This window comes from Balaenoptera physalus (assembly GCF_965194825.1).
Source record: "Balaenoptera physalus genome assembly, chromosome: 1".
Classification (NCBI taxonomy): domain Eukaryota; kingdom Metazoa; phylum Chordata; class Mammalia; order Artiodactyla; family Balaenopteridae; genus Balaenoptera; species Balaenoptera physalus.
Genome location: NC_138882.1, coordinates 64,540,498 through 64,568,010, shown reverse-complemented (window position 1 = coordinate 64,568,010; position 27,513 = coordinate 64,540,498). Strand labels below are relative to the sequence as shown.

At 36.4% G+C, this 27,513-nt stretch overlaps 1 protein-coding gene and 1 long non-coding RNA gene across 3 annotated transcripts; one reads left to right on the top strand and one right to left on the bottom strand.

Annotated features, from left to right (window-relative positions):
• LOC309649547 lies at nucleotides 1-3,130 on the top strand. Its single transcript, XR_014257197.1, has 2 exons — nucleotides 1-833; nucleotides 1,151-3,130. It is a non-coding gene; the product is annotated as an uncharacterized lncRNA (long non-coding RNA).
• MPC2 (mitochondrial pyruvate carrier 2) lies at nucleotides 3,022-27,385 on the bottom strand. 2 transcript variants are annotated; one of them, XM_082439230.1, is made up of 5 exons: nucleotides 27,061-27,370; nucleotides 14,086-14,126; nucleotides 6,117-6,201; nucleotides 5,627-5,738; nucleotides 3,022-3,237 (listed from the first exon to the last, which is right to left on the bottom strand). In XM_082439230.1, exons 1-5 carry the CDS (start codon nucleotides 27,167-27,169, stop codon nucleotides 3,201-3,203), a joined length of 384 nt encoding a protein of 127 aa, XP_082295356.1. In that variant the 5' UTR covers nucleotides 27,170-27,370; the 3' UTR covers nucleotides 3,022-3,200. The 2 variants fall into 2 exon arrangements, with proteins under 2 accessions (XP_082295356.1, XP_082295357.1); XM_082439231.1 differs by lacking the exon at nucleotides 3,022-3,237 and adding an exon at nucleotides 3,591-4,131 and having other exon boundaries at nucleotides 27,061-27,385.
• Between the last annotated feature and the right edge of the window lie 128 nt (nucleotides 27,386-27,513).

The following is a 27,513-nucleotide window of genomic DNA, read 5'->3' as shown; positions in this document are numbered from 1 at the left end:
ACACATGCACCCCAATGGCCACCGCAGCACTATTTACACTACCCAGTCATGAAGCAACCTAAATGCCCATCGACAGATAAATGGATAAAGAAGATGTGGTACCTATATATAATGGAATATTACTCAGCCATAAAAAGGAACGAAATTGGGTCATTTGTAGAGACATGGATGGACCTAGAGACTGTCATACAGAGTGAAATAAGTCAGAAAGAGAAATACAAACATCATATATTAATGCATACACGTGGAATCTAGAAAAATGGTACAGATGAACTGGTTTGCAAGGCAGAAATAGAGACACAGATGTAGAGGACAAATGTATGGACACCAAGGGGGGAAAGCGGGGGGAGGGATGAATTGGGAGATTGGGATTGACATATATGCACTAATATGTATAAAATAGATAACTAATAAAAACTTGCTGTATAAAGAAAAATAAAATTCAAAAAAAAAACTTTCCATTTTCTGAAATTTTCTACGTTTTATTTAACACCCATCATGCACCAGGCACTGTGTTAAAACATTACCTCGATTATCTTGACGACAATCCTATGAAGTAAGTACTATTATTTTCCCCATTTTACTCTTGAAAATACTAAAGCTCAGAAACAAACATTAACAAGGCCTCACAGTTAATATGTGGCAGAGTTGGGTTGAAACACAGGCCTATCAGACCTGGCCTTGAGAAAATGTACCTAATGAAGCGATCAATAAGGGTTTGTTAGAAAATTTTGATATAGAATTAAACTCAACTAGACCGACTGAGTGATTTTTACCACTGTGAAAGCTTCTTTTATGAAGTTTAGTAGCTACATTGATAGTAAGGACTTCTGGTATACAGTTGATTCTTTTTTTTTTTTTTTTTTTTAATTAATTTATTTTTTATTTTATGGCTGTGTTGGGTCTTCGTTTCTGTGCGAGGGCTTTCTCTAGTTGCGGCAAGCGGGGGCCACTCTTCATCACGGTGCGCGGGCCTCTCACTACCGCGGCCTCTCTTGTTGCAGAGCACAGGCTCCAGATGCGCAGGCTCAGTAATTGTGGCTCACGGGCCCAGTTGCTCCGCGGCATGTGGGATCTTCCCAGACCAGGGCTCGAACCCGTGTCCCCTGCATTGGCAGGCAGATTCTCAACCACTGCGCCACCAGGGAAGCCCTACAGTTGATTCTTTCTAACTTTTTGAGAGTAGTTATGAAACTGATCACTGGCAGTGAGAGTTTTCAATTGGATACATATTAGAATCTTTAATTTTTAAGATTTAATAGTGGGATGGATGAAAGTTTTTGGGCAGAAAGGAAGCATGAGACAGTCTGTCGACGGAGCTTCTGAGAATCAAAAGGATTGTCTGTGATTGCATCTAAATGCTACAATTAATTTGAGTGACAAGTGGGGCTTAGGAGAACCCATATAGGAAAGAGCAGGTTTTAATGAAAAGCAGGTGAAATACCAATTCAACACATTTCCATGAACTGTTTTGTATCTGTGCCCTATTTCATAGTATGTTTTTCTTAAATGCTTAACCCTAGAAAATACGTACGCATATGTGCATTCACATGCCAAACAAATTTAACAGTGTGGCTTGAAAAGAAAAAGCAGTAATAATTTGACGCTTCAGGACCTCTTCACTTTTGCCTGTGTCAGATATTCTAATCCTTCCTCTTCTAAGATGGACAGTGCTTTAATCAACTATACTCCAATATAAAATAAAAAGTTTAAAAAAAACCCAAAAAACTAGACCATGGCAGAAGTGATGGGATATAACTTATGAGATTAGGTTATAAAAAGACTGCAGCTTCTGTCTTAAGAACTCTCTCTCATCCTCTCTCCCTCTCGGATATTTTCACTCTGGGGAAAGCGGCCCTTTTGCTGAAGAACTGATGTCTCTGGCCAAGAGCCAGAGAGGATGTGAGACTGGGCAATATCCATGTGAGAGAGCTCAGAGGCAGATCTCCCCCGAGGTGAGCCTGAGGTGACTGCAGCCCTGGCTGGCCACGTGACTGCATCCTGTGATACCCTGAGCCAGAGACATTCATCTGAGCTGCTACAGGATTCTTGACCCACAGAAACTATGAGATAATAAACATTTGTGGTTTTCAGTTAAAATCACTATAATTTTATTGGTCAAAAAAAAACAAAACAAAGATGGACAATGCTGAAGGGTTAAAAGATAAAGTGCAAGGTTTTCAATTGCTAATGGCCAAATTTTGATTATAGTATATTATTACTCAAAAAGTTCTTTTTGTCACTCGCTTCTTCAAATTTAGAAATAACTAGCTTTGCTGATTCCTCTGACTACAGTTCTAACCAGGATTGGTTTTACTAGGATTTTCAGAAGAAAGGTCAGTACTCCAAATGGGAATTCAAATCAAATATGAATCCTCATAACGGGGACAAAGGTCACACACATTTACAGAAAGCTGACTTATGTCCCAGGCACTCTGCTGGACACTTTCTTTTTTTTTTTTTTTTTCACACACACACACTGTATTTTATTGGACACTTTCTTAACTTGCCCAAAGTCAGAGATTATAAGTCACACAGCTGGGATTCAAATTCAGGTCTGCCTGACTCTAGAGCTTTTCTGCCACATCACATCAGTTATTGAATATATTTCAAAAATTTACAAATCTTTTGTTACTCTGTAGCTGTAAAAGACTTTCATACAATATACAAAAAATCATATTCTTCACAAGATTCTTCATTTCAAGTTAAAATGTTTTAAAACGGTTTGAGGTGTCATGTTGCTGGCCATTCCACAACCCATTTCCAACTCTCTTTAGCTCTTTTTACTTTCACTTTTAGCTACTTCATCATCCTTCACTGTACACAGATTATTGAACCTTCCGACTGTCTTTTGACTCACTGGAATATGTGTGCTCTTATACGCACACACTTTGGTTGACTAGAACAGAAGGAGGCCAGTGGTACGTATGAGCAGTATGATTTATTACGGACAAATAGTAAAAAAAAAATGTTACTAATAGCCATAGATAAATTCCTTAAGTAATGTGTAAAGAGACAAAATTATTAAAAGTTTGCTTTATTTTTCTGTTGAATCAAGTACTACCCCCCAGTTACAGTTAGATTTTATGCCTTACAAACGTTAGCACAGCTAGCGTCACCTCATTGACAACTGAAAAATAAATCAAACTAGGTCCCGGTGGTTATGTCCACATCTGGCTTGTTAGGGTGATCAAGAACTCTTACTTGTTTGCTTTAGCTTTTAGTCCTTGGTTATATCTATAAAGAAAACAGAAAGAAAAAAAATCATGGATCACAATAGATGATACATTTATAATAAGAAGGGAATGGGAAGCATACTCCATCTCTTCTTTCTCACTAGTCAAGAGGCTATACAGTTGTAAATACAATCTTCCCAGAGGCTTATAGGAAGAAACAGGCAGATGGGAGAGTAATCCAAGGACTTTATTTGAATCTGGTTTCCAACTGTCAAAACGTCTTAATTGACATATAGTTCCCTGTACAAAAATATTATTTTAATGTAAGAATATTTTCATTCTGGAACTATACAAGAGTATGACAAACATGTGACTATATGTATAAAGTTTACCAAAACGTGGTCATCTAGAACTTTTAATTTTATTTATTTATGGCTGTGTTGGGTCTTCGTTTCTGTGCGAGGGCTTTCTCTAGTTGCGGCAAGCGGGGGCCACACTTCATCGCGGTGCGTGGGCCTCTCACTATCGCGGCCTCTCTTGTTGCGGAGCACAGGCTCCAGACGCGCAGGCTCAGCAATTGTGGCTCACGGGCCCAGCTGCTCCGTGGCATGTGGGATCTTCCCAGACCAGGGCTCGAACCCGTGTCCCCTGCATTGGCAGGCAGATTCTCAACCACTGCGCCACAAGGGAAGCCCCTAGAACTTTTAATTTTATACTCACAAAGCATCTTTCCTGAGAATAAAATCAATTGGGAATGGGCCTGTCTAATCACTAAAAATAAAATATAATTCTGTGATGCAGGCAGGCTACTGGGTTAGGAGGTTGTAATACTTAAAGTTGATTGAAACTAAGGACAATTTCTTCAATTCTCATTAATTCAAAGAAGAATTAACCACAAAGCCACAGAGTCTTTCCCTTTTACATCACCCTGGGCTTCATTTCCTATTCTTCTCAGCTGAAAATAAAGTGGAAAACTGAATAAGCACAAGAAGGAACTTATTCCATGAAGCCTACCATACCTCCTAGATTTCTCAAAAGGTCCTGATTTCAAATATTCAACAGTATTTTCCTAAGTCCTCCATAGAGTCCAACATTTATATTTCTAACTAAATCTAATCTGCTATTGTAACCGAAAGGCCAAAAATCCTTTTGTCAAACTAAACCTAAATTTCTTTTTTTAAAAAAATTATTTGCTTTATTTATTTTTTATTTATTTATTTATGACTGTGTTGGGTCTTCGTTTCTGTGCAAGGGCTTTCTCTAGTTGCGGCAAGTGGGGGCCACTCTTCATTGCGGTGCGTGGGCCTCTCACTATCATGGCCTCTCTTGTTGCGGAGCACAGGCTCCAGACGCGCAGGCTCAGCAATTGTGGCTCACGGGCCCAGTTGCTCCGCAGCATGTGGGATCTTCCCAGACCAGGGCTCGAACCCGTGTCCCCTGCATTGGCAGGCAGATTCTTAACCACTGCGCCACCAGGGAAGACCTATAAACCTGAATTTCTTATATTAGAAATAATATTTCTGAATGTGGCACTTAGTGTTCTCATAGTTCTACTACCATGAGTTAATATAAGGTCAAAATGAGATGGTGCATGAGAAAAGTACTCTGTGAATAAAATCTCTGTACTAATTGAAGTTTATATCGATATAAGTAAGCCCTAAAAATGGCTGTCAGGCATTGTGTAGAATGAGTGAGTTTATTTATTCATCTATGCGTTATGTGCTAGAATATTATAAAAAGGTTACAGAATTAAGCTACTAGTAAAGCTAGGGATAGTACGGATGAATGAAATTAAAATGTACTATACTCTGCAGAACAGAATGCCTTCTGAAAGGAAGGTAAATTATATAGCTCGATGTTTTCTATTTCTTTACTGAAATCATTCAATTTTTTTAGTTAAAGAAAGCTGTTATTCATAACATTGTTTTGTAATTTAGGAAGGTTCTATGGTTCAAATAAAGCCAGAGCCTTCATCTAAGCTCACTGCAGAGTGGTAATCAGTCACTGACAAATAATATTAATCACTGAATTTTAAAAATTTCCAGTGCTCACAGAATACATACTTTCCAATGAAACTAGCAGCCTCACTTTAAACATCATTTCCAATACTATATAACTATACATTTAAGTCTCACTTTATTATATACAATTGAAAGTAAGTGATAAAAAGTTCATGCAGAAAATTACCTAACATATCCTAAATTATATATGTTATCTTAATAAAAGAGACTCTATCAAAGGGCTGTACATCTAGGTAACACACAGATTTGAAACCTAGGTAACATACTGCCTAACACTTTTAACTCAAACCCCCAGGCTTTCTAGAAATGTTTAATGTCTGCTTCAGGCACATCCTGTCTGAGCATTATATATGAATCTTAAAAAAAAAAGTATTGCTAGCCGGATGGCTTCTGAGGCAGATTTTTTTTTTACACCTGTGGTAAGCTTACCTCCAAATACGAAAGAGCTGAGAGGCTCCTGCTGTCCCGACAAAGAAATTAACAGCAAACAGACTCCAGTTTTTGGGAATAATTACAAGTGAGTATCTTGACCAAATAAACCCTGTTGAAATAAAAAATTTTTTTAAAAAAGCATAGGTACTGCTGCAATCTTATCTGAACATTTAATATTAGAGTAAAATAATTATAAATAAGACTATGACAACACAAAGTAGGACAAAGAAATGCTATAACTTGAGACATTAATGAAGTTGCTATAATTCATCATTACACAAAACACTCAGTTCTTACATCAAAGGGAAATTTTTATAACCCTCCTCTGCCTTCTTTGGCTATAGTCTAACAACTTCCTAGAGATAACACTGTTAATTTCTTTCTGTGTGAGTGTGTATATATGTATTTCAAACATGAAACAGTTAAGTACATTGATATAAAACAAAATTATTGAACATCCTGTATGGAAGATATTCATTTAATTTACCTGTAGCCATCAAAACAGCAGATTGGGCTGTGCTGAGTTTTTCTGCAGGTCTGGCCATGTCAGCCAATCCAGCACACACCAACCCCTAGAAATACACATTAACACATAAGAAAGAAGAAAAGCATCATGAGTATGTAGTAATGGTTCTCAATTTTAACTAAAACACAAACTATTTCCGAGATTTTCAGACTGTAGCTATGATTTTAGTATCCATGCATTAAGAAAAAATGTATCATGACAAAAAGTTACAATGAATTCAGAAATGCTTTTTGAATTAAGTTGTATTTTGTGAATCACATTAAACAGCTTCATATATTTGAAAATCAGTAGTGTGTGTATATATTTTTTCTATAAGTATATTTGTATTTTTGTTCTACAAATGATACTTCTTTCACATAAGAATTTATATATTCTTTATGCATGCTGGGAACCACTGGTGTGGAAGATGCCTAAAAGCTATTTGTATAAATTCCTCCTTTCATATTTTTTGCAACGTTATTCTTTTTTAAAAGTGGCAGTATCAGAAAAACTCTGCTATAATTTTAGTTTCTTGGTTAGATAATTTTTCTTTAATGTCAAATTATACCTGGTCATTTCTTCTCTGGTATGTTTTTAACACTGTTTTTTATAGAATCATACCCTACCATCAGCAACACTCAGAAAGCTTAGTAATGAGTCTTCACTAGAATATTAGTTATGCTACTCTATTGCAGATATTAGAATACATAACAGAATGATTTTTATTGATGAAAAATTCACACCAATGTAAAATGAGAGACTAGTACAAAGAACCCCTACATACCCATCACCCAGTCAACAATTATTGACATTCTGCCATACTTACATCACCTCTCCTCCTCCCTTTCTCCAATTTTAAAATCAAATCCTAAATATGTCATTAGAAAATATGGTTTTAAGAAATTCATTTTCAGGTTTTTTTGAGTTTCTAAAAGATGCTCTTACATGAAAAATATAAATCAGCCCAGGGTTTTTTTCTCCTAAATAGAACATATGTATACTTGTGAATTTTTACAAATTTAAACCAAATCCAAATGGTTTTGATTTAATAAAGTCAGTAGATCAAGGAAGCAATGATTCTGGCTTTAAAAAGGGGCAAATAGTTAAATACTGAAGTATAAGTAGAGGTAAATCATGACCAATACTACTTTTCTTGTTAATTTTCACCCATAGTCCTGTGATTTTTTTCCCAAATGGTTCCTAATCATCACTCTTACATTCTTCTTCCAGGTCCCAATGTACATTTTCTCCGTTGCATATCTGTTCCACTTTGGCAGGGTGGAATACTGCCGTTGTAGAGGGAAAGAAAGGGACTGATTTCTAGCATTATTCTACTCCGTCCATGTATTACTACACTGTAACAGATCTATGATGACTATAGGCTATATTCTAGCATTGTCTTTTGGAGGAAGGTAGCAGCCATGATTTTGTTTATGCTCAGAGTATACATTTTATTTTTCTGGGACATGTTAGTAATTGTGCTCTCCCACAGAGGTCTTGAGGCCCCTCTCCCACATTTCTTTCTCTCTTTTTTTTTTTGAAATATTTGCTTTATTATCCTCTCTCTTTATATGTATATATATTTTTTCTGACCCATTTACAAAGAAGTTGTAGACATCATGCCCTTTGACTCCCTAGTATTTTAGTGTACATTTGCTAAGAACAAGACTACCTTCCCATTCTCTTATATACCCACAATCTAATCACAAAATTTAACATGGATAAGACACTGTTGTCTAATACACAGTGCATAGTTAAATTTTGACAACTGCCCCCAGATGTCTTTTAGTATGAGTGTGTTTCATGTTTGGTAATTGCAATCATTGTTGCTTTTGTTGTGGTCATCCATGTACAATGCTTGGTGGCAGTCTATCTCTTGTAAAAATAAAATACAGTGTGTGTGTGTGAAAAAAAAAAAAGAAATTAAAAATGTAGTACTAAATGAAAAAAAAAAAGTGCATTGTGTGCAGTGAACTATTACTAAGTGTTTAGGGGAAAAAACAAACAAACAAACAAAAAAAAACATTATTTTTCTTGTCCAGAGTAGTTAGGTCAGGATAATACATTGCATTTGGATGTTATGCCTCTTTAGCCTTCTTCTTTTTAAATTAAAGTATAGTTGATTTATAATACTATATTAGTTTCCTTTCCCGCATTTCTAAAAAAAAAAAAAAAAAAAAAAAAATCCCTTTCTAGGGGATTTCCCTGGTGGTCCAGTGGTAAAGAATCCCCCTTCCAATGCAGGGGACCCAGCTTCGATCCCTGGTTGGAGAACTAAGATCCCACATGCCACGGGGCAACTAAGCCCACGCACCGTAACTACTGAGCCTGCGCGCCTCAACTAGAGAGCCTGCGTGCCACAACTACTGAGCCCATGCACCCTGGAGCCTGCACACCACAACTAGAGAGAAGCCCCCGTGCCGCGAAGGCGCAGTGAAGAGCCTGTGCCGCAATGAAAGATCCCGCGTGCCTCAACGAAGATCCCGAGTGCCGCAACTAAGACCAATGCAGCCAAACAAACAAACAAAAAAAACCCTCTCTACTTCTATACCACTCTAACCTCATGTAAATTACCTTATAAACTCTTACTGTGAATCTAATCTCTGCCATTTACTAGCTGGGTGACTTTGGTCAAGTTACATAACACATTGTCTTAAATTCCTCATGTATAAAATGAGAATATGAATAGCTTCCCTTGCAAAAGAGATATATGATTAAATGAAATAATATGCTTCAAAAATATTTACCATAGTGCCTGGAAAATATTATTATTATCAACAACAAATAGTAGCTTATATCTTTAGAGAAGCAGAGATAAGGGAATATTAGTCTCTGTACCTTTTCCTGTATTTCTAGCCTCAGGGGCAGAAGGTCTGTGTTCCTATTCTTCTTTGTTATGAACTTTATTCAAATAATAGAACTGTAGAGTCAGAGAGTGTGTGGAGTATATCACAAGATTATGTAAAATACTCCCTAACATGGGGAGAAAGTACCAATTATAGAAAGGTCCACAGTGACTTTTAAAGGGGGTCCTGTAAGTGTTTAAGAGCCTAGGCTTTGAAGTCAAATCAGAACTGAGGGTTCAAATCCTGACTCTGTCACTCACAACAGTTCTAGTTCTTTGAACCTCAGTACCTTTACACCTTTTTTCTGGTGAAGATAAATATTAGATAAGGTATTAAATAACCCAATACAGAGAGTTTGGCATCTAGTAGAATCAAGTTAGTTCTCTGTTTCCATCAATTAAAAACTGGTTTTCAAATGTGTGTGATTCTTTCTGGCACCTGGTTATCTCCACTGGGTGGAGTAAATACTCATCAGATAGTGTAAAACATTTTTTCCTTCCTTTCTTCCTCCTTTCCTTCCTTCCTTCCAATATTTTCTCCTTTAGTAAAAAAAAAGTCATATGACACTTCTAGAGGAGGGCTAAAAATGAAATACCACTATAGAATATTCCAATTCCAAAATGCTTAGGGATAACAAAGTTCTCAAGATTTTAAACTGCGAATTAGTCTATATAAGTAGTTCCAGCTGGAAAAGCAAGTAGCTAGACATTACAAATCTGCAGAGGTAATCTTGAAATATAGTTTGACTTATTCCTAAGGAGAACAGAAAAGAGAAAAATTAGCCACACAAAATGGCATACTGTTCAAGAGTTAAATATAACCCAGTTGGGAATTCCCTGGTGGTTAGGACTCTGCACTTCCACTGGAGGGGGCCTGGGTTTGATCTCTGGTTGGGGAACTAAGATCCCACATGCCGTGCAGAGCGGCCAAAAAAAAAAAAAAAAAAATATATATATATATATATAAACCCAGTCTGCACAAAAAGACTATGAACAAAAAGGAAAAAAGCTCCCTCAACTGACCTCCACGTAATAGTTTTCCCAGATTAGCCAATGATATTCATTCCTTCTGTAAACAAGCTAATGATGCCCATGGCTGAATACTCATGGCTAGGGGCTATTTATTCTGTATTGCACTCATGCATTTTTGCTCTCACCAGTTGAGTTATATTTTTATCAAGTCATTGTGTTTGTCTTCAAACCTGTTTATACCAGTTTTAGTTGTTACTGTAATTTACCTAGTTTAATGGACTAGGTAAACAGGTGAAACACAGAAAGAGGGTTGTTATTTCTATGAAAACTAAAATGACTGTTTTGGAAAGATTGAATAAAGGCAAGTTAAACTTGCTGTCAAATTTGGTGTGAACAAGACAGATATAAAAAGATGGGGGTGAGGGGCTTCCCTGGTGGTGCAGTGGTTAAGAATCTGCCTGCCAATGCAGGGGACATGGGTTCGAGCCCTGGTCCGGGAAGATCCCACATGCCACAGAGCAACTAAGCCCGCGAGCCACAACTACTGAAGCCCATGCGCCTAGAGCCTGTGCTCCGCAACAAGAGAAGCCACTGCAATGAGAAGCCCGCGCACGGTAAGGAAGAGCAGCCCCTGCTCTCGGCAACTAGAGAAAGCCTGCGCAAAGCAACAAAGACCAAATGCAGCCAAAAATAAATAAAATAAAATAAATTTTAAAAGATGGTGGAGAGACAAAAATCTAGCAGGTTTCTGTTATCATGAAAGTGTGTATAAACTTGATCTGCTTTAAAGAAAACTAAACTGAAATCATGTAGGATGCACTATGGTATAATTCATCCAAGACAGATGATGTGGAACTCAAAACCAGTGGATCCATACACAAATCAAAGCTTTGGCCTTATAGTAAATGATTGATAAATGAATATGTATTTATAGTCGTTAGGTTAAAATAAAATATTTAAGGGTATGTAGTGTTGCTTTTTAGAATTATCCACTTTGACCTTTATAATTATTTGGCTTCAACTAAGGTGGCTAAGAAGGATTCGACCACAGTTAAATCTCTAAAGAAGTATAGTCTAAAATTCTTAATGTAGAACTTAGGTGGCTTGCAGCAGCAACTGCTACATGTCACGTATAGGTTACCATAGATTAATTATTATCAAATGCTCTGGGAAAGGAAAGCATAAACTAAATATCAAAAAAAGTTTCCCCACCCAAGAACAAAACACAGAAATTTCCATTGCTATGCTGTCATCAGGAGACTATGTATGATGTCAACATGAACTTAAAATAGATATTTTTAAAGGAGACAGTGGAGAAAGCACTTATGAGTATATAATACTGTCAATGTTTCAAAACACTGATGGACCAGATCAAAGAAACATCAAAGCTTTTGGTAAAAATCAATGAACTTCTAAACTGTGGTAAATTTGGGGTCAGGGGCGCCCCCAGTTTATTGTAAATACATTAAGTCATTCTTATTTTTTATTAATTTATTTTTTTAAAATAATTTTTATTGGACTATAGTTGATTTACAATGCTGTATTAGTTTCTGCTGTACAGCAAAGTTAATCAGTTATACATACACATATATCCACTCTTTTTAAGATTATTTTCCCATATAGGTCATTACAGGGTATTAAGTAGAGTTCCTTTTGCTATACAGTAGGTCCTTATGAGTTATCTATTTTATCGTTCTTACTTTTTAAAAAATTTTTAATTAATTAATTAACTTATGGCCGTGTTGGGTCTTTCTGTGCGAGGGCTTTCTCTAGTTGCAGCAAGTGGGGGCCACTCTTCATCGCGGTGCGCGGGCCTCTCACTATCGCGGCCTCTCTTGTTGCGGAGCACAGGCTCCAGACACGCAGGCTCAGCAATTGTGCCTCACGGGCCTAGTCGCTCCGCGGCAATGTGGGATCTTCCCAGGCCAGGGCTCGAACCCGTGTCCCCTGCATTGGCAGGCAGATTCTCAACCACTGCGCCACCAGGGAAGCCCCCGTTCTTACTTTTTAAATTTTGGTGCTAGAAACAATATTTCAGCAATTAATTCCACTTTGCAGATATAATTTTAAGCGTTGGTAGGGAGCGAAGAGAAAGGAAATAGTAATATACATTTCTTAGTATTTTATTTCAATATCACTCTTTTAAATGCTTAGAGTATGACTAGAATCATTAAAGATGATATATTGAAACATCTTTTTTAAACTGATGGAAGCTTTTCTCAACTTATAAATCTAAAAAGAGAACTGCTCCCTAGTTCTCTGTAAAATATAGCTCCCAACCACTAATTTACTCTAATCTTGTTGTTTTACAGATGAGACAAAAGGGCGGAGACTTAACTTGCCTAAGGCCATACAATTGAGGGACAGGTAATTCCAGTTCTAACATTCTCAACTACTTAGATTTACAGCTGAGTTTCCGAATTGTTCTAACAATTTAAAACAGTACATTTAAGAGAATTAAAATTGCCTACAACCCAAACAAAAAACAACTTTATTAAAACTTGGGCAAAGGGTTTAAATAGATACTTTTCCAAAGAAAATGTAAAAATGGTCAATAAGCACATGAAAAGATGCTCAGCATAACTAATCATACTAGGTAAATGCACATGAAAACCACAATGAGACACCACTTCACACCCATTAGAATGGCTATTATAAAACAACAGCAACAACAAAAGTAAAAAGTGTTGGCAGGGATATGGAGAAATTGATTGCAACCCCCGTGAATTGCTGGTGGAAGTGTAAAATAGTGCACCCGCTATGGAATATGGTACAGCAGTTCTGAATATACTGAATTACCATATGAGTCAGCAATTCCACATGTAGGTATATACTCAAAAGAACTGAAAGCAGGTCTGGAACAGATATTGTACACCATTGTTCATAACGGCATTATTCACACTAGCCAAAAGGTGAAGCAACCCAAGTGTCCATTAACAGATGACTGAATAAACAAAATGTGACATATACATACAATGAAATATTCAGACTTAAAAAGGAAGGAAATTCTGACACATACTACAACATAGGTGAACCTTCAGGACATTATGCTAAGTGAAATATGCCAGGCACAAAAAGACAAATACTGTATGATTTCACTTATACAAGGTACCTAGAGTAGACAAATTCACAGATAGAAAGTAGAACGGTGGTTTCCAGGGGCTAGGGAAGAGGGAAATGAGCTATTGTTTAATGGGTTCAGAGTTTTAGTTCTGCAAGATAAAAAGAGTCCTAGAGATTGGTTGCACACTGATGTGAATGTACTCAACACGAAAAAAATGGTTAAAATGATAATTTTATGTGTATTTTATTACAGTTAAAAAAAAAGCCTGCAGACCAGTAGTTTTCAAACTTTAGAAGTCATCAGAATCACCTGGAGGGCTTATTAAGACACAAATTACTGGGCTCCATCCCTATAGTTTCAGATTTAGTAAATCTGTGATGTGGCTTGAAAATGTGCGTGTCTAACATATTCCTGGGTGACGCCAATGCTGCAGGTCCAGGGATGACACTTCGAGAAGCACTGCATTAAGCCAAAACTGGCCCTTCCAACATAAAGTCAATGATTTGTTATTAACAGCCATCGCAATTATTTCTTTTCAGCTAAATGAGAGCTTTAGGAATGGAAACTCTGGCATAGTGTAAGAGCATTGGTCTTGGAGTCAGAAGTCCCATATTCTATCATTTCCCAAATGTTAATATATATACCCTTGGATAAATTCTTCTACTTTTTGAGAATAACTTTCCTTGCCTCTATTTTAGTGTTAGTATCTGAAGTTCTCATACTAAATTAATAACAAAAGTTAATTTGGGGGTGTTCTAACTAATTTAATGTTTTACATAGTCACAAAATTTTAGAATGAAGTTTCATGTTCCTAGGGCCCATAATTATAAGCTTTTTGATAACAATACGTTCCCCAAAGGGCTCTTACCTATCTAAGGAGTTCAGAAAAACTAAAGTAGGTAGTATGCTTTATGCACTAAAAATGATACATCTGAGAGTATTTGTATAAAATTACTTCAAGACATACCATGAACATTTAAAAGTACATCCTTCAGAAAAGTTACTTCAAATTAATAAGCTCCTTTAAAGAATATCTTTTTCAGTAGCTTCTGCAAAAATTCAAGACTTACCCATTTCATAATTGGAGCCCAGAAAAATACTGTTTTGGGACCTGAAAAAAAAAATGAAAAATTTAGCAATAAACCAACTATTTTCAATATGTCTTTTAATAGCCATCACCACATTTCAAAAACTCAAAGGTTTATCAATCTATTTCTAATAATTTTTACTATGCTTTCTGCATACTTTGTATTTAAGTTAAAATGTAGAGAGTCACCACACTATCAATCTTTCATACAAGTTGTTTTGATCTCCTTGTCAATTATTTGTATTTTTGTGAACTATTAAAATTAGCTAAAGTATAATGGAGATGGTTTCGGAAACCATTCCTAACGTTTCGCCTTGAACATGGAACTTAATGTTATTTCACTTAAGGATAATCTTCAAGTTGAGGAAATGACAAATTATGGAATTTTTGTGATACGAGCCACAGTAGATATTTTTTAGTTTTTGGCTGCAGTGGGTCTTCGTTGCTGCGTGCAAGCTTTCTCTAGTTGCAGCGAGCCGGGGGGGCTACTCTTCATTGCGGTGCGTGGGCTTCTCATCGCGGTGCGTGGGCTTCTCACTGCAGTGGCTTCTCTTGTTGCGGAGCACCGGCTCTAGGCGCGCGGGCTTTAGTAGTTGCAGCGCGCGGGCTCGGTAGTTGTGGCACGTGGGCCCTAGAGCACGTGGGCTTCAGTAGTTGTGGCTTGTGGGCTCAGTAGTTGAGGCGCGCGGGCTCTAGAGCACAGGCTCAGTAGTTGTGGTGCACGGGCTTAGTTGCTCTGCGGCATGTGGGAGCTTCCTTGACCAGGGATCGAACCCAGGTCCCCTGCATGGCAGGCGGATTCTCAACCACTGTGCCACCAGGGAAGTCCCAGATATTTATATATTCACTAATTCTATTAATATTTATTATTATAAATGACATGTCACCACATGTATTCTATTAAAAGTTCTTATAAAAATTCTATATATTCTAGTAAAAAATTAATGAACCTAACTTTAAAGGGCACATGAGAAAGTGGAAAGCCTAGATTTGTAAGCTCCTTAATAGCAGGGACCTTGTTTTAGTTATCCTGGTACTCATCTGCCTCGTGCAAAATGTTCAATAAATGTTGACAGTATTGAAAATGACTATGGTTTCTTAGATAACCTAGAATTTGAGAAGCATGATGTTTCAGAGCTGGAAGGAAACTCAGAGATCATCTAATCTAAATCCTTCATTTTACCAATAAGGCTCAGAGAAGCTCCATAACCTACTCAAGTCATGTGGCTAGTAAGCCCAGAATTGCAACTAGAACCTAAGTCTTCTAACTCTTAAACTTGTGCTCTTTAACCACATAACATAACTGTGCCCACTTGTAACTCTTCCAAATTATATGTCTCTTTTAACCTTCCAGGGGATACAGTGACAGGAGAGAAACAGACTTTGTCCATGGTAATTTAAAAGCTAAATCCAATACAAATTAATATGGTATGTATGCTCTCAACACACTGGATCAACAAAAGACGTTTATTTCTTAACACAAAAATTAATCAATTTCAAGCAAATTCTAAATTAATCAATTTTAAGCAAATTCGAAATTAAAAAAATCTAATTATAATTTATATTCTAATTATATAATTATAAATCTAATTGTATTATTTCTGCCTTAATATTCCACTTTACTTTGTAAGAATAAATAATTTGTTCTTACGGATCACAAAAATCACATCTAAAATGGCATCATCACCCAAATGTAACACATTTATTTCTCTTCATCTACTCCCAGTAATATTTCTCAAATAGCACCAGCAGGTAAAGATGGATTTATCCAATTTCCCCCCAGTGGGTGAGCATTCACTGTCATTAATAATCAAGGAATGTTTCTGTTCACATACACATAAATAACATTTAAAAGATAAAACTGACTTAAACCTATTATCTAGGAACAAAACAAAAGATAGTGAAATTGAAAAAGCATGGAGGTAAAAAAAAGAAAAAGCACATAGCTGTTAAGATCCAGTCATAGTTGTAGGTTTAATTTGTTGCAGAGAAGACCACTCACTCATTCACCCATAATAATTACTGCATGCTTTACAGTGTCGTAGGCACTGGGGATGCACTGGTAAATAAAACACAGTGCTGGCTTTAAAGGACCTAAGCACAAGCTACTAGTCCCCTTATTTGGCCTTGTCTTCATCTGGCTAACTCCTAATATCCTTCAAAAACTCATTGAAGGTTTCATCTCCTCAAGAAAGCCTTCTTTAACATCTCCAGGTTAGATTAAATGCTCCTTCTCTGAACTCCCAGAGCAGCCTGTCTATTCTTCTAGTTTTCTGCACTTAACAATTAAACTGATCTATTTACGCATCTGTCACTTTAATTAGGCAAGGTCTAGAAGTCAAAGCCTGTTTCTTAGTTTTTCTTGACAAATAATATTTTTGAACAGAATTGAATTGGATTAACCATATCCAGGAGAGATGCTAATCAAAGATACTCAAATTTTAGGTTTGACCTAGATTTGCCTTGATACCGCTTCATCCTCAAGGCTGGGATTTCAGGGACATCAGGTTCCCTTTACATCAGGGAACTGGTACTAGACTTTCACTCACTAGTTACTCTACTCTTAGACCATGATACTTCCCTTTTTGGCTCCTGAAAATTCTTCCCATGAGCCTGATGCCATAATGCACTAATCCTATAAGTCAATCTTTTCAAACTCTGGTTATTTTATTTAGTTTGAGTTTCTGAGATTCCTATCATCACACCTGGTTTATTTTTCTTTGTCATATACAAAGTCTCAGGGTCATATGCAGTATCAATTACCAAGTTTATTTCTTATCCCTGCATGAAGCTTGGCTTCATCACTCAAGGGTAAGCCAATACATTGTTTTCGTCTCTGGCTTTGGGTTCCCCAACAGAATCCTCTCTTCCTATTTCAAAACTGATGCTTCCTCTTCTGCCACCCCAAAAACTGTTTCCTGAGCAATGCCTCTAAGGTTCTTGTTTCTTTACGAGCTGAAATGGTTGACCCTTCAGGGTTAAAGAACAGTCAAGCTTTTCAGTAGGTTTGCCTGGTAACTAATTTACTCAACTGCCCTGAGCTAGGTGATAATTTTAAAATAAAAACTGCCCTTCTCCCACACAACTGAACCAAACAAAAACTTCGAACATGAAATTATGGTTGCTAGAATGTGGGCCAAAGAGAAGTTTAAATATTTTATTTAGTGCATGATTTTAAACTATAAAACAAAGCCTAAATTAGTTTAACAACTGGTAAGCACTGAATTTCAAAACATCAGTAGCAAATATATATTAATAAGACATTCTAAATTTGTAATTTTTCTGAAATATCAGAGGATGATGACACCTGACACAAATAATTAGGGTTGGAGATCTGTAAGTGCAAACAAGCAGTGTTTTCTTCATTGTTAAAAAAAGGAAAAAATAGCTAGCAATACCCATGACCATATAATAGGTTAACAAAAAATTTTAAAGAAAACTTATTTTAGTTCACCCTTCCATTTTATCTTAGCTAATCATTTTCTACCTTAAAAGTAAAGAAGTCAAATAAATATAGATGTGTATGAACTCAGGAACAGAGGCTATCTTCTTGAAAACAGCAATCAGTCAATAATGGAAATGGTAATGAGGAAACATCCCAACTGATTTTGACATTTAAAATGTAAAGTTTAAAAAAACTTGTTTATTTAAGTATAGTTGATTTATAATGTGTTAGTTTCAGGTGTACAGAAAAGTGATTCAGTTATACATATATAACTATATTCTTTTTCAGATTCTTTTCCATTTTCAGGTTATTACAAGGTATTGAACATAGTTCCCTGTGCTGTACAGTAGGTCCTTGTTATTTACCTAAAACAAAAAGTTTTGACAAAAACATATTTGGAAACAGGTATCACATAAACAGTGAGAATATAATGTCACATTGTCTTTCTAGACCTGGGAAAAATAGGTTTATGTTCTACAATGACATAGCTATTCTCACTGGAGAGCATTAAAAAAATGAAGTCATTAAATAATCATGATACCTGAAGTGATTATAACACCTTAAAATCAAGATAAGCATAAGTATAAATAGAGTATCTAGCTAACATTCATTATGATGAATGAAAAAACTTGATTAGGCAGAAATTTTGAATTGCTGAAAATATATTGAATATTTGAAAATATATTTGAATATTGAAAAAGCAGCTCTTAAGAAATTTAATTTGAAGTCCAAGATGAGGGAAGTGTGTCCCCATCAGATATAAATATACATTCCTTTAGACAAAGAATTAACTAACAATTAACACATTTTCATCTTGTTTCTTATAAGTCCACTCTTGGAAGTTGGAAAAGGCCTCAAATGCTGACTATTTAAAACTATGAACTATACAGCAAAACAAACATATGGTTACAAAAGGGGAGAGGAAGGCGGGGAGGGACAAATTAGGACTATGGGATTAACAGATACAAATTACTATACATAAAATAGATGAGCAACAAGGATTGACTGTAAAACTATGAACTATTTTCAAGCATAACAAAAAATACGAAGAATAATATAATGGTCATTTTCTTTTGTGTTGCTATATGTTTTTCTGATTTTTAAAGTGAAATTGATGTTTTCTAAAGTTCAAACTTTCACGGAAGAATTTGAAAAATTCTGCAAGGGAATATCACAACCAAATATGTAAGAGACATAAGAGACCTACATTTTCAAACAAATTAACAAATCTAGTTGCCTTGATGAACTTTGATGAACCTATTAATAAAACAATGACATAATTTTACTTCCTAATTTCCTTACCTGAGAGGAATGACTTTATAAATTCTACCCAGAAAGTATGTCATTTATTGTATGTATGATTCTCTTCCTAGGGAAAGACTTCCTTCTTGGAACACAATAAGTAACTTTTACACACATGCAAACGTACACATATACAAATATTGAAGTGAGGTGCTCGCAATGTTGAGAATAAAGTTCTTACTGAATGCCGTCCACTACTCCACCGAACCCCTTTCATACCATTTCTCTATGGTTTACTGCTTTCAACATCCCTCAACTTTCCTCTAACGTTCCTTGTATTAAGCAAGTCCATCTGTTTGCTATCATGTAGCCAGCTACTTACAAATTCACACAGATATTGACAGTCAAAGATTACTCATTTTTATTTGTACTAAAACTAGTTCTGATTTCATACAGAGAACATGACGGGGCTACCATTTTAGAGCCAAGCAATCTTTATATCTCGTGGAAGGCCTTGGAAAGAGCTCACTCAAATAGCACCCAGAACGTCATAGGTGTATAATGATTTTTAAAATGTTGATTGAAAACAGGCTTTGGTGAAAATGCCAAAGAAAAATAACAGGTGAAGTGACTAGCTATGATAGCCAATATGCATTTTAGGGTTGATACATTTTAAATTTATACATTTCTTCAGTAACAAAGAATCAATGACTTCTAGATTTAGAAAGACTGTTGAAATCATCTAGTTCAGGCATTCATTTTACAAACCAGGTAATTGAGGCCCAGAGAGGTAAAATTACTTATATAAAATACATAGCACAACAAGGATAAAAACTTAGATCCCTAAAACCTAATCTAACAATAATTATATAGTCTTCCCTGATGAAATCTGAGTTTCTTGAAGCCTCTGAAACTAAGAAAAGCCCTAGCAGAAATACCAAATTGTAGACTATTACAGCTGGAAAGAAACTTAAAGAAAATCCAAATTCTTCTACTTGTATACATGAAAAAGAAAAGGCACTTAAAAGTTAAGTAATTTGTCTCATATTCAGATAGCTCCAGATAGAGCAAGGATCAGAATACAGGCCTCTTTGATCCTAGTACTCTTTCTGCTATGCCATACCACACTTTAAATGTACTTCACACTCTCTCATAGACAAAATTAATATTATTACATGACTTGGAAATGACAGACTATTTTTTTTAAACTGAAGTACAGTTGATTTACAATGTTGTGTCAGTTTCAGGTGTACAGCAAAATGATTCAGTTTTATATATACATATATATAAAACTGAATATATATATATATTCTTTTTCAGATTCTTTTCGCTTACAGATTATTACAAAATATTGAGTATAGTTCCCTGTGCTATACAGTAGGTCCTTGTTGGTTATCTATTTTATATATAGCAGAGTGTATATAACAAACTATTTATAGCTTCTCTTAGGGCTTGCTTCTCCTTTAGTACATCTAATGAATCAAATTAGATGAGGCATGAACAGTCTTAATTTCTTAAAATTAGTTTAAAATCAGGTTAGTGGGCAAAAGTTATGTTAAGTGTCAAACTAACAACTACAACAAGGATTGTATTACTTTTATGATCTCTTCTGAGAATACAAAATCTCTGTGGCCAGGGATTTTAATTTTATTCACTAAAATATCTCAAATGCCAAAACAGTATCTAATATACAGCAGGCCCTCAAAAAATATTAAATAATTCAACCTTCTTGGAGCTAACTAGTTTAAAGATATTCTATTTTTCATCAATATCTTACAATTGTATTTGAAATCCCAACTTTCCATTTTGGTTCTCATTCCTTAATTTTAAGGTAACAGAGGTTATTACTATAAAAAATAATATATGTATATTTACATATTTAGTGTATATATTTAAACATAATATATATTAACAATATGTTTAAGAATATATTTATATAGAGAGATGTATTATACATGGTATATAATACAGATATATTTAATATGATATAGATATCTAGATGTCTATCCTAGACTGGCATTAAAATTCTTCAGATAATCTCTGTAGGAAGAAAATAAATTGTTCTAACAGAGACGCTAAATAACCATGTTAATACATAACTGTGTGGGTTTCTACACTGGTTATTTATTTGATCCCCATTTGGCTTTATTTACATAAAATAAAACAATATATTCTCTGAACTAAGTTGTATTAAACTATCTAGTATAACATCAATTCCCTTAGCATTTAATTTTGAATTTTTTTGATAAAGATATTCCCTTATGAACACTGCTAATAATGGTTCATTTAGTATGTTTTTATTTTAAAAAATATTCTCTAGGTCAGTAAGATAAAAAGGAAAAACCAATTCTCTTACCTAGGAAAAATGAAAATATTCCTGTTATGAAGACCTTAAAGTAACTTTTCCCATGAACCTTCCCAGAGAGAACGCCATGCAATGTACAGAATATTCTCAGCAACAGCAAATTAAATACTGCAACACGTTTCATAGAAGTATTTTTTCAACAGTTCTTCCACTTAAGCCAAAATGTAATTCAATATAAGCAAAGCTATGGTAAGCAAAAATTATATGGCTCAGATAGCTGTTTTCTGGGCTGACTTAATTGAAGGATAGTTTTTATTTATTTATTTTTATTATTTATTTCTTATTTAATTCTATTTTTTCCCCCAGTTCTATTGAGATATGACTCTTTTTTTTTTTGCTGCACCACACAGCTTGTGGGATCTTAGTTCCCCAACCAGGGATTGAACCCGGGCCATGGCAGTGAAAGCACCAAGTCTTAACCACTGGACCACCAGGGAATTCCCGAGATATAACTCTTTAGAGACTCTTTGGACTCTTTAGAGCTGAGGTCTCCTAACTTCTTTTGAACACATTGCCTCATCAGTTAAAAAAAAAAAATTTTGAGCATACACCCCCTATATACAGTCCATATATATACATATATATAAATTAATACATATAGACTCCATAGAATTTAGTTGTGTACAGATTTTCCTTGATTTATGATACGGTTACATCCCAATAAATCCATTGAAGGTTGAAAATATCATAAATTGAAAATTTATTTAATACACCTAACTTACTGAAGTATCATAGCTTAGCCTAGCCTACCTTTAACATGCTCAGGACACTTACGTTAGCTTACAGTTGGGCAAAATCATCTAACACAAAGCCTATTTTATAATAAATTGTTGAATATCTCCTGTAATTTATTGAATACTGTACTGAAAAACAGAATGGCTACATGGGTGCAGAATGGACGTACTGATTGTTTACCGCATGACTGACTGTGAGTTCTGGCTCGTTGCTGCCGCCCAGCATCATGAGAGCATCGTACCACATATCACTAGCCCAGGAAAAGATCAAAATTCAAAATTCAAAGTACAGTTTCTACTGAATTTGTATTACTTTTGAACCATCTTGTAAAGTTGAAAAATCTTAAATCTAACCATCGTAATAAAGGGACTATTTACACATACATATATATGTGTACTAATTTATTTTTATACTGTAAAACATATACAAAATGGAAACTTTAAAAAGATAAAGTAATAGTAAGTATTAATAGAAGTCCTATTGTTTTCTTCCTACATTCCAATGTTTCATTTTGTGCATGCTTTGGGACGATTCACCCCATTTTGGAGTTCATAAGTACAAAGGAATGACACTCCACTAATAAATTTTTTTTTCCCAACTAAGCTTTTAAGTAAACACTGGGCAGCATGACTTCAAGGTTATTTCTTTGAACAAATATCTAGAGCGTAGCTATGCAGCTGGTTAGTGTGGAGTCACATACTTTTATAGTCAGGAGATGGTGGGGGGAGTGACATATCTTATGAGAACTGAACTTGCTAGGACACACATTTGGTTAGAACTCTATTCTTTTTTTTTTTTTCTGTTTTTTTTTTTAACATCTTTATTGGAGCATAATTGCTTTACAATGTTGTGTTAGTTTCTGCTGTATAACAAAGTGAATCAGCTATACGTATACATATATCCCCATATCCCCTCCCTCTTGCGTCTCCCTCCCACCCTCCCTGTCCCACCCCTCTAGGTGGTCACAAAGCACCGAGCTGATCTCCCTGTGCTATGCTGCTGCTTCCCACTAGCTATCTATTTTACATTTGGTAGTGTATATATGTCAATGCTACTCTCTCACTTCATCCCAGCTTACCCTTCCCCCTCCCCGTGTCCTCACATCTGCATCTTTATTCCTGTCCTGCCCCTAGGTTCGTCAGGACCAATTTTTTTTTGTTTTAGCTTCCATATATATGTGTTAGCATACGGTATTTGTTTTTCTCTTTCTGACTTACTTCACTCTATATGACGGACTCTAGGTCCATCCACCTCACTACAAATAACTCAATTTCGTTTCTTTTTATGGCTGAGTAATATTCCATTGTATATAGGTGCCACATCTTCTTTATCCATTCATCTGTCGATGGACATTTACGTTGCTTCCATGTCCTGGCTGTTGTAAATAGTGCTGCAATGAACATTGTGGTACATGTCTCTTTTTGAATTATGGTTTTCTCAGGGTATATGCCCAGTAGTGGGATTGCTGGGTCATATGGTAGTTCTATTTTTAGTTTTTTAAGGAACCTCCATACTGTTCTCCATAGTGGCTGTATCAATTTACATTCCCACCAACAGTGCAAGAGGGTTCCCTTTTCTCCATATGCTCTCCACCATTTACTGTTTGTAGATTTTTTGATGATGGCCATTCTGACTGGTGTGGGGTGATATCTCATTGTAGTTTTGATTTGCATTTCTCTAATGATTAGTGATGTTGAGCATCCTTTCATGTGTTTGTTGGCAATCTGTATATCTTCTTTGGAGAAATGTCTATTTAGGTCTTCTGCCCATTTTTTGATTGGGTTGTTTGTTTTTTGATATTGAGCTGCATGAGCTGCTTGTATATTTTAGAGATTAATCCTTGGTTAGTTGCTTCATTTGCAAATATTTTCTCCCATTCTGAGGGCTGTCTTTTCGTCTTGTTTATGGCTTCCTTTGCCATGCAAAAGCTTTTAAGTTTCATTAGGTCCCATTTGTTTATTTTTGTTTTTATTTCCATTTCTCTAGGAGGTGGGTCAAAAAGGATCTTGCTGTGATTTATTTATTTATTATTATTTTTATAAACATCTTTATTGGAGTATAATTGCTTTAAAAATATGGAACGCTTCACGAATTTGCATGTCATCCTTGCGCAGGGGCCATGCTCATCTTCCCTGTATTGTTCCAATATTAGTATATGTGCTGCCGAGGCGAGCACTGCTGTGATTTATATCATAGAGTGTTCTGCCTATGTTTTCCTCTAAGAGTTTTGTAGTGTCTGGCCTTACATTTAGGTCTTTAATCCATTTTGAGTTTATTTTTGTGTATGGTGTTAGGGAGTGGTCTAATTTCATTCTTTTACATGTAGCTGTCCAGTTTTCCCAGCACCACTTATTGAAGAGGCTGTCGTTTCTCCACTGTGTATTCTTGCCTCCGATATCAAAGATAAGGTGACCATATGTGCGTGGGTTTATCTCTGGGCTTTCTATCCTGTTCCATTGATCTATATTTCTGTTTTTGTGCCAGTACCATACTGTCTTGATTACTGTAGCTTTGTAGTACAGTCTGAAGTCAGGGAGCCTGATTCCTCCAGCTCCATTTTTCTTTCTCAAGATTGCTTTGGCTATTCGGGGTCTTTTGTGTTTCCATACAAACTGTGAAATATTTTTTCTAGTTCTGTGGAAAATGCCATTGGTAGTTTGATAAGGATTGCATTGAATCTGTAGACTGCTTTGGGTAGTATAGTCATTTTCACAATGTTGATTCTTCCAATCCAAGAGCATGGTATATCTCCATCTGTTTGTATCGTCTTTAATTTCTGTCATCAGTATCTTACAGTTTTCTGCATACAGGTTTTTTGTCTCCTTCTGTAGGTTTATTCCTAGGTATTTTATTCTTTTTGTTGCAATGGTAAATGGGAGTGTTTCCTTAATTTCTCTTTCAGATTTTTCATCATTAGTGTACAGGAATGCAAGAGATTTCTGTGCATTAATTTTGTATACTGTTACTTTACCGAATTCATTGATTAGCTCTAGTAGTTTTCTGGTAGCTTCTTTAGGATTCTCTATGTATACAGAACACTATTCTTGCTCTACAGAAGTAGATTATTCTGTGCCAGAGACAATATGTAGAAAAATGGATGATGAAGGCCACAGGTCTAACTCTATATATAATGCAATATTCTACTCTAATATATATTTATATAAAGACATATTCTTGTAAACTGTCTCGACGTACTTGTCAATGATACAATGAAATCTCAAAAATTTAGCCTTGCATATTACTGTAAAAACCTCCAGTATGTGAATCTACTCTAATGTTTAATATAATAATTCCATAACATACTATTATGCAAAATAGTACGCAAAAACCTTGAATATTCACTCTGATAACTCTTGGAACAATAATCAGTGTTTCCTCAGATTTTATTGAGTACTTATGAATCAATCAACAGTTATATTTTTCATGTTTCTTCATTTCTACAATGGTGTGCCTACCCTACAACATTTTAATCACAAATAATTTTGCAGTGATAGGTATTCTTACTCTGCCTATTGGTGAAAAGCTTAATAAGAGGGAACTAACACTAACATTTGTTGAGAGTCTACGTGCAAACACTTTTACATGTTTTACAGACAATACATCACTTAACTTTCACAACAATCCTTAAATGGTGATAATTATTATCCCCGTTTCATAGATTGGAACTAATGGTTGGGGTCAAGGTCACACAGCCAAGATTCAAATCCAGGTCAGTCTGGCTTCAAAGCCTATGCTCCTTCCATTACACTGAAAAAAAAGGGTTACAATAACTGAACTAGTCCAAGAGTACCCAGATAAAATGCACAATCTACTAACCAATCTCAAATGAAAGATAATTCCTTTTCAATATAAAAGTCGAATAAAGTATTATAAAGAATCATTATAGGTGGTTAAGGCCAAGGCCTTGGAAAAGATCACTATAAAACTACCCTCCAATTCTGTTTTAAAGTAGTTTAAAATTGCTCCTCCTCTATCCTGTCTTTATCCTACAACCCAAACACAGAGCTTAAGAGGGTCAGGGTTGACTACACAGAATTCAGTTGAGTCTGAAGCCCAGATTATTACAGAAGCATTGCCCAATTCTCCCTCCTGAAAATCTCTGCCACAAAACACAGCATAATTCCAAAAATTGTGTGTTAAAAGAACCAAAAGGCAAATAAACTAAATAAGCTTCTTCATCAGTAAAAACCTCTCCTTAAAGATCAATTTGATAAGGGGTAAACTACTGCAATAAGTAATATTATACTAAAGTATAATTCCAAGACACAGTTCACTCCATTATCAAACTGGAAATTAGATTTAGTAACCATCTCAGACTCCCAAGAGCTGCTTCATAGTCAGATATGTGGGGAGATAGAGAGTTGGAGGAATTGGGATCTTCCAGTTTCTTATAGAATTATTTTTCTCAACCACAAGAACATTGTTTTCCAATAGGTTAAAGAGAGAGCTAACATTTACTGAGCATTTGTGAAGAATCAAACACATACGTTATCTTTAACTCTCACATCGATCACATTTTACAGAAACTAAGATCTAGGATTTCGCCCAAGGTCACATCGATAGTAAGCAGCAGAGCAAAATTTAAAACCAGGTCTGTCCACACAAAAAGGTCCAGGGAGAGCTTGTTCAGTAGTAATTTCATAAATAAGGATAGACTTAAACAAACGAGACCTATGCGGCAAGGAATGACACTGACTCAGAAACCGGCTAACACATCTGCAGGCCTGTCAGCTGGAGCTGAAGGAAGTATGACCTTTACTCCAAACCCTCCGGGGCGGAAAGACAGCTCTTCTCCGCGTGGGTCAATATACCACTACTCATGGAGGGAAAGAGGAAAGAATGAGGTTTCCTGGTGGCCCAGACCCTTTCTTGGCCGCAGAAATGGAGAAGGATCAAACCCAGAGGCTCGGTCCGGGTCTGAGTTGTGCCTAAGGGAAGGGGTGCGACAAAGGTCGCAAAGGGCGCAGACTTGAAAATAACGAGTTTATGAGAGATGCTGGAAAAGAAAACATGAAAAGCAGGGAGCATAGGAAAGTACACGGATTCACTTGAGGGAAGGGGGTTTGGGGCTGTGGGTGATGCCTCCAGCGGCACAGTTGTCAGTGGGCCTCTAAAGGGAGGGAAGGGACAGGGAGGGAAGGTCTCAGTGGGAGCCACTCTGGGTTCATTACCTGCTGGGTGGTTGTACAACGGCCTCAGTTTCTCAGGCAGCAGAAGCTCCACTTTATCAAGGACCCGGTGGTAGGAGGCCCGCAGGCCCCGGGCGCCGGCGGCTGACATTTCTGCGGACGAGTGATCGTGGGCAGCTGGGTAGGGCAGCGGCCGCGTGCTCCTCCCTGGCTGGCAATGAAGGGCAGCTCGTCACTTTCCCCTGTCTCAACGCCTCGCACCCTCCTCTCTCCCAAGGCAGCTCAGCCTGCTCCCCTATGAACCGCCCGGCGGCCCGCGCCTAGAGAAGATTGTGGGGGCGGAGACTCTGCGACGGCCCGCCCCGAGCCCGCCTCCTGGCCTCCGACTGCCTAGAGGGAGGAGGAGTCATGGAAACAGGTGGCAAAAGGACAACCTCACCGAGACAACCCGGCGCCCTACCGGCAGCGTGCTTGCGCAAGCAGAGCTGCCCGCGG

What these genes read in the sequence shown, in the direction of transcription:
- MPC2 (XM_082439230.1), bottom strand. Translation starts at nt 27,169, where the DNA reads ATGTCAGCCGCCGGCGCCCGGGGCCTGCGGGCCTCCTACCACCGGGTC. An exon ending in GTTGTACAACCACCCAGCAG is followed by an intron (nt 14,127 to 27,060) that starts GTAATGAACCCA and finishes TTTTTTTTTCAG; the next exon opens with GTCCCAAAACAGTATTTTTC. An exon ending in GGGCTCCAATTATGAAATGG is followed by an intron (nt 6,202 to 14,085) that starts GTAAGTCTTGAA and finishes GTGTATTTCTAG; the next exon opens with GGGTTGGTGTGTGCTGGATT.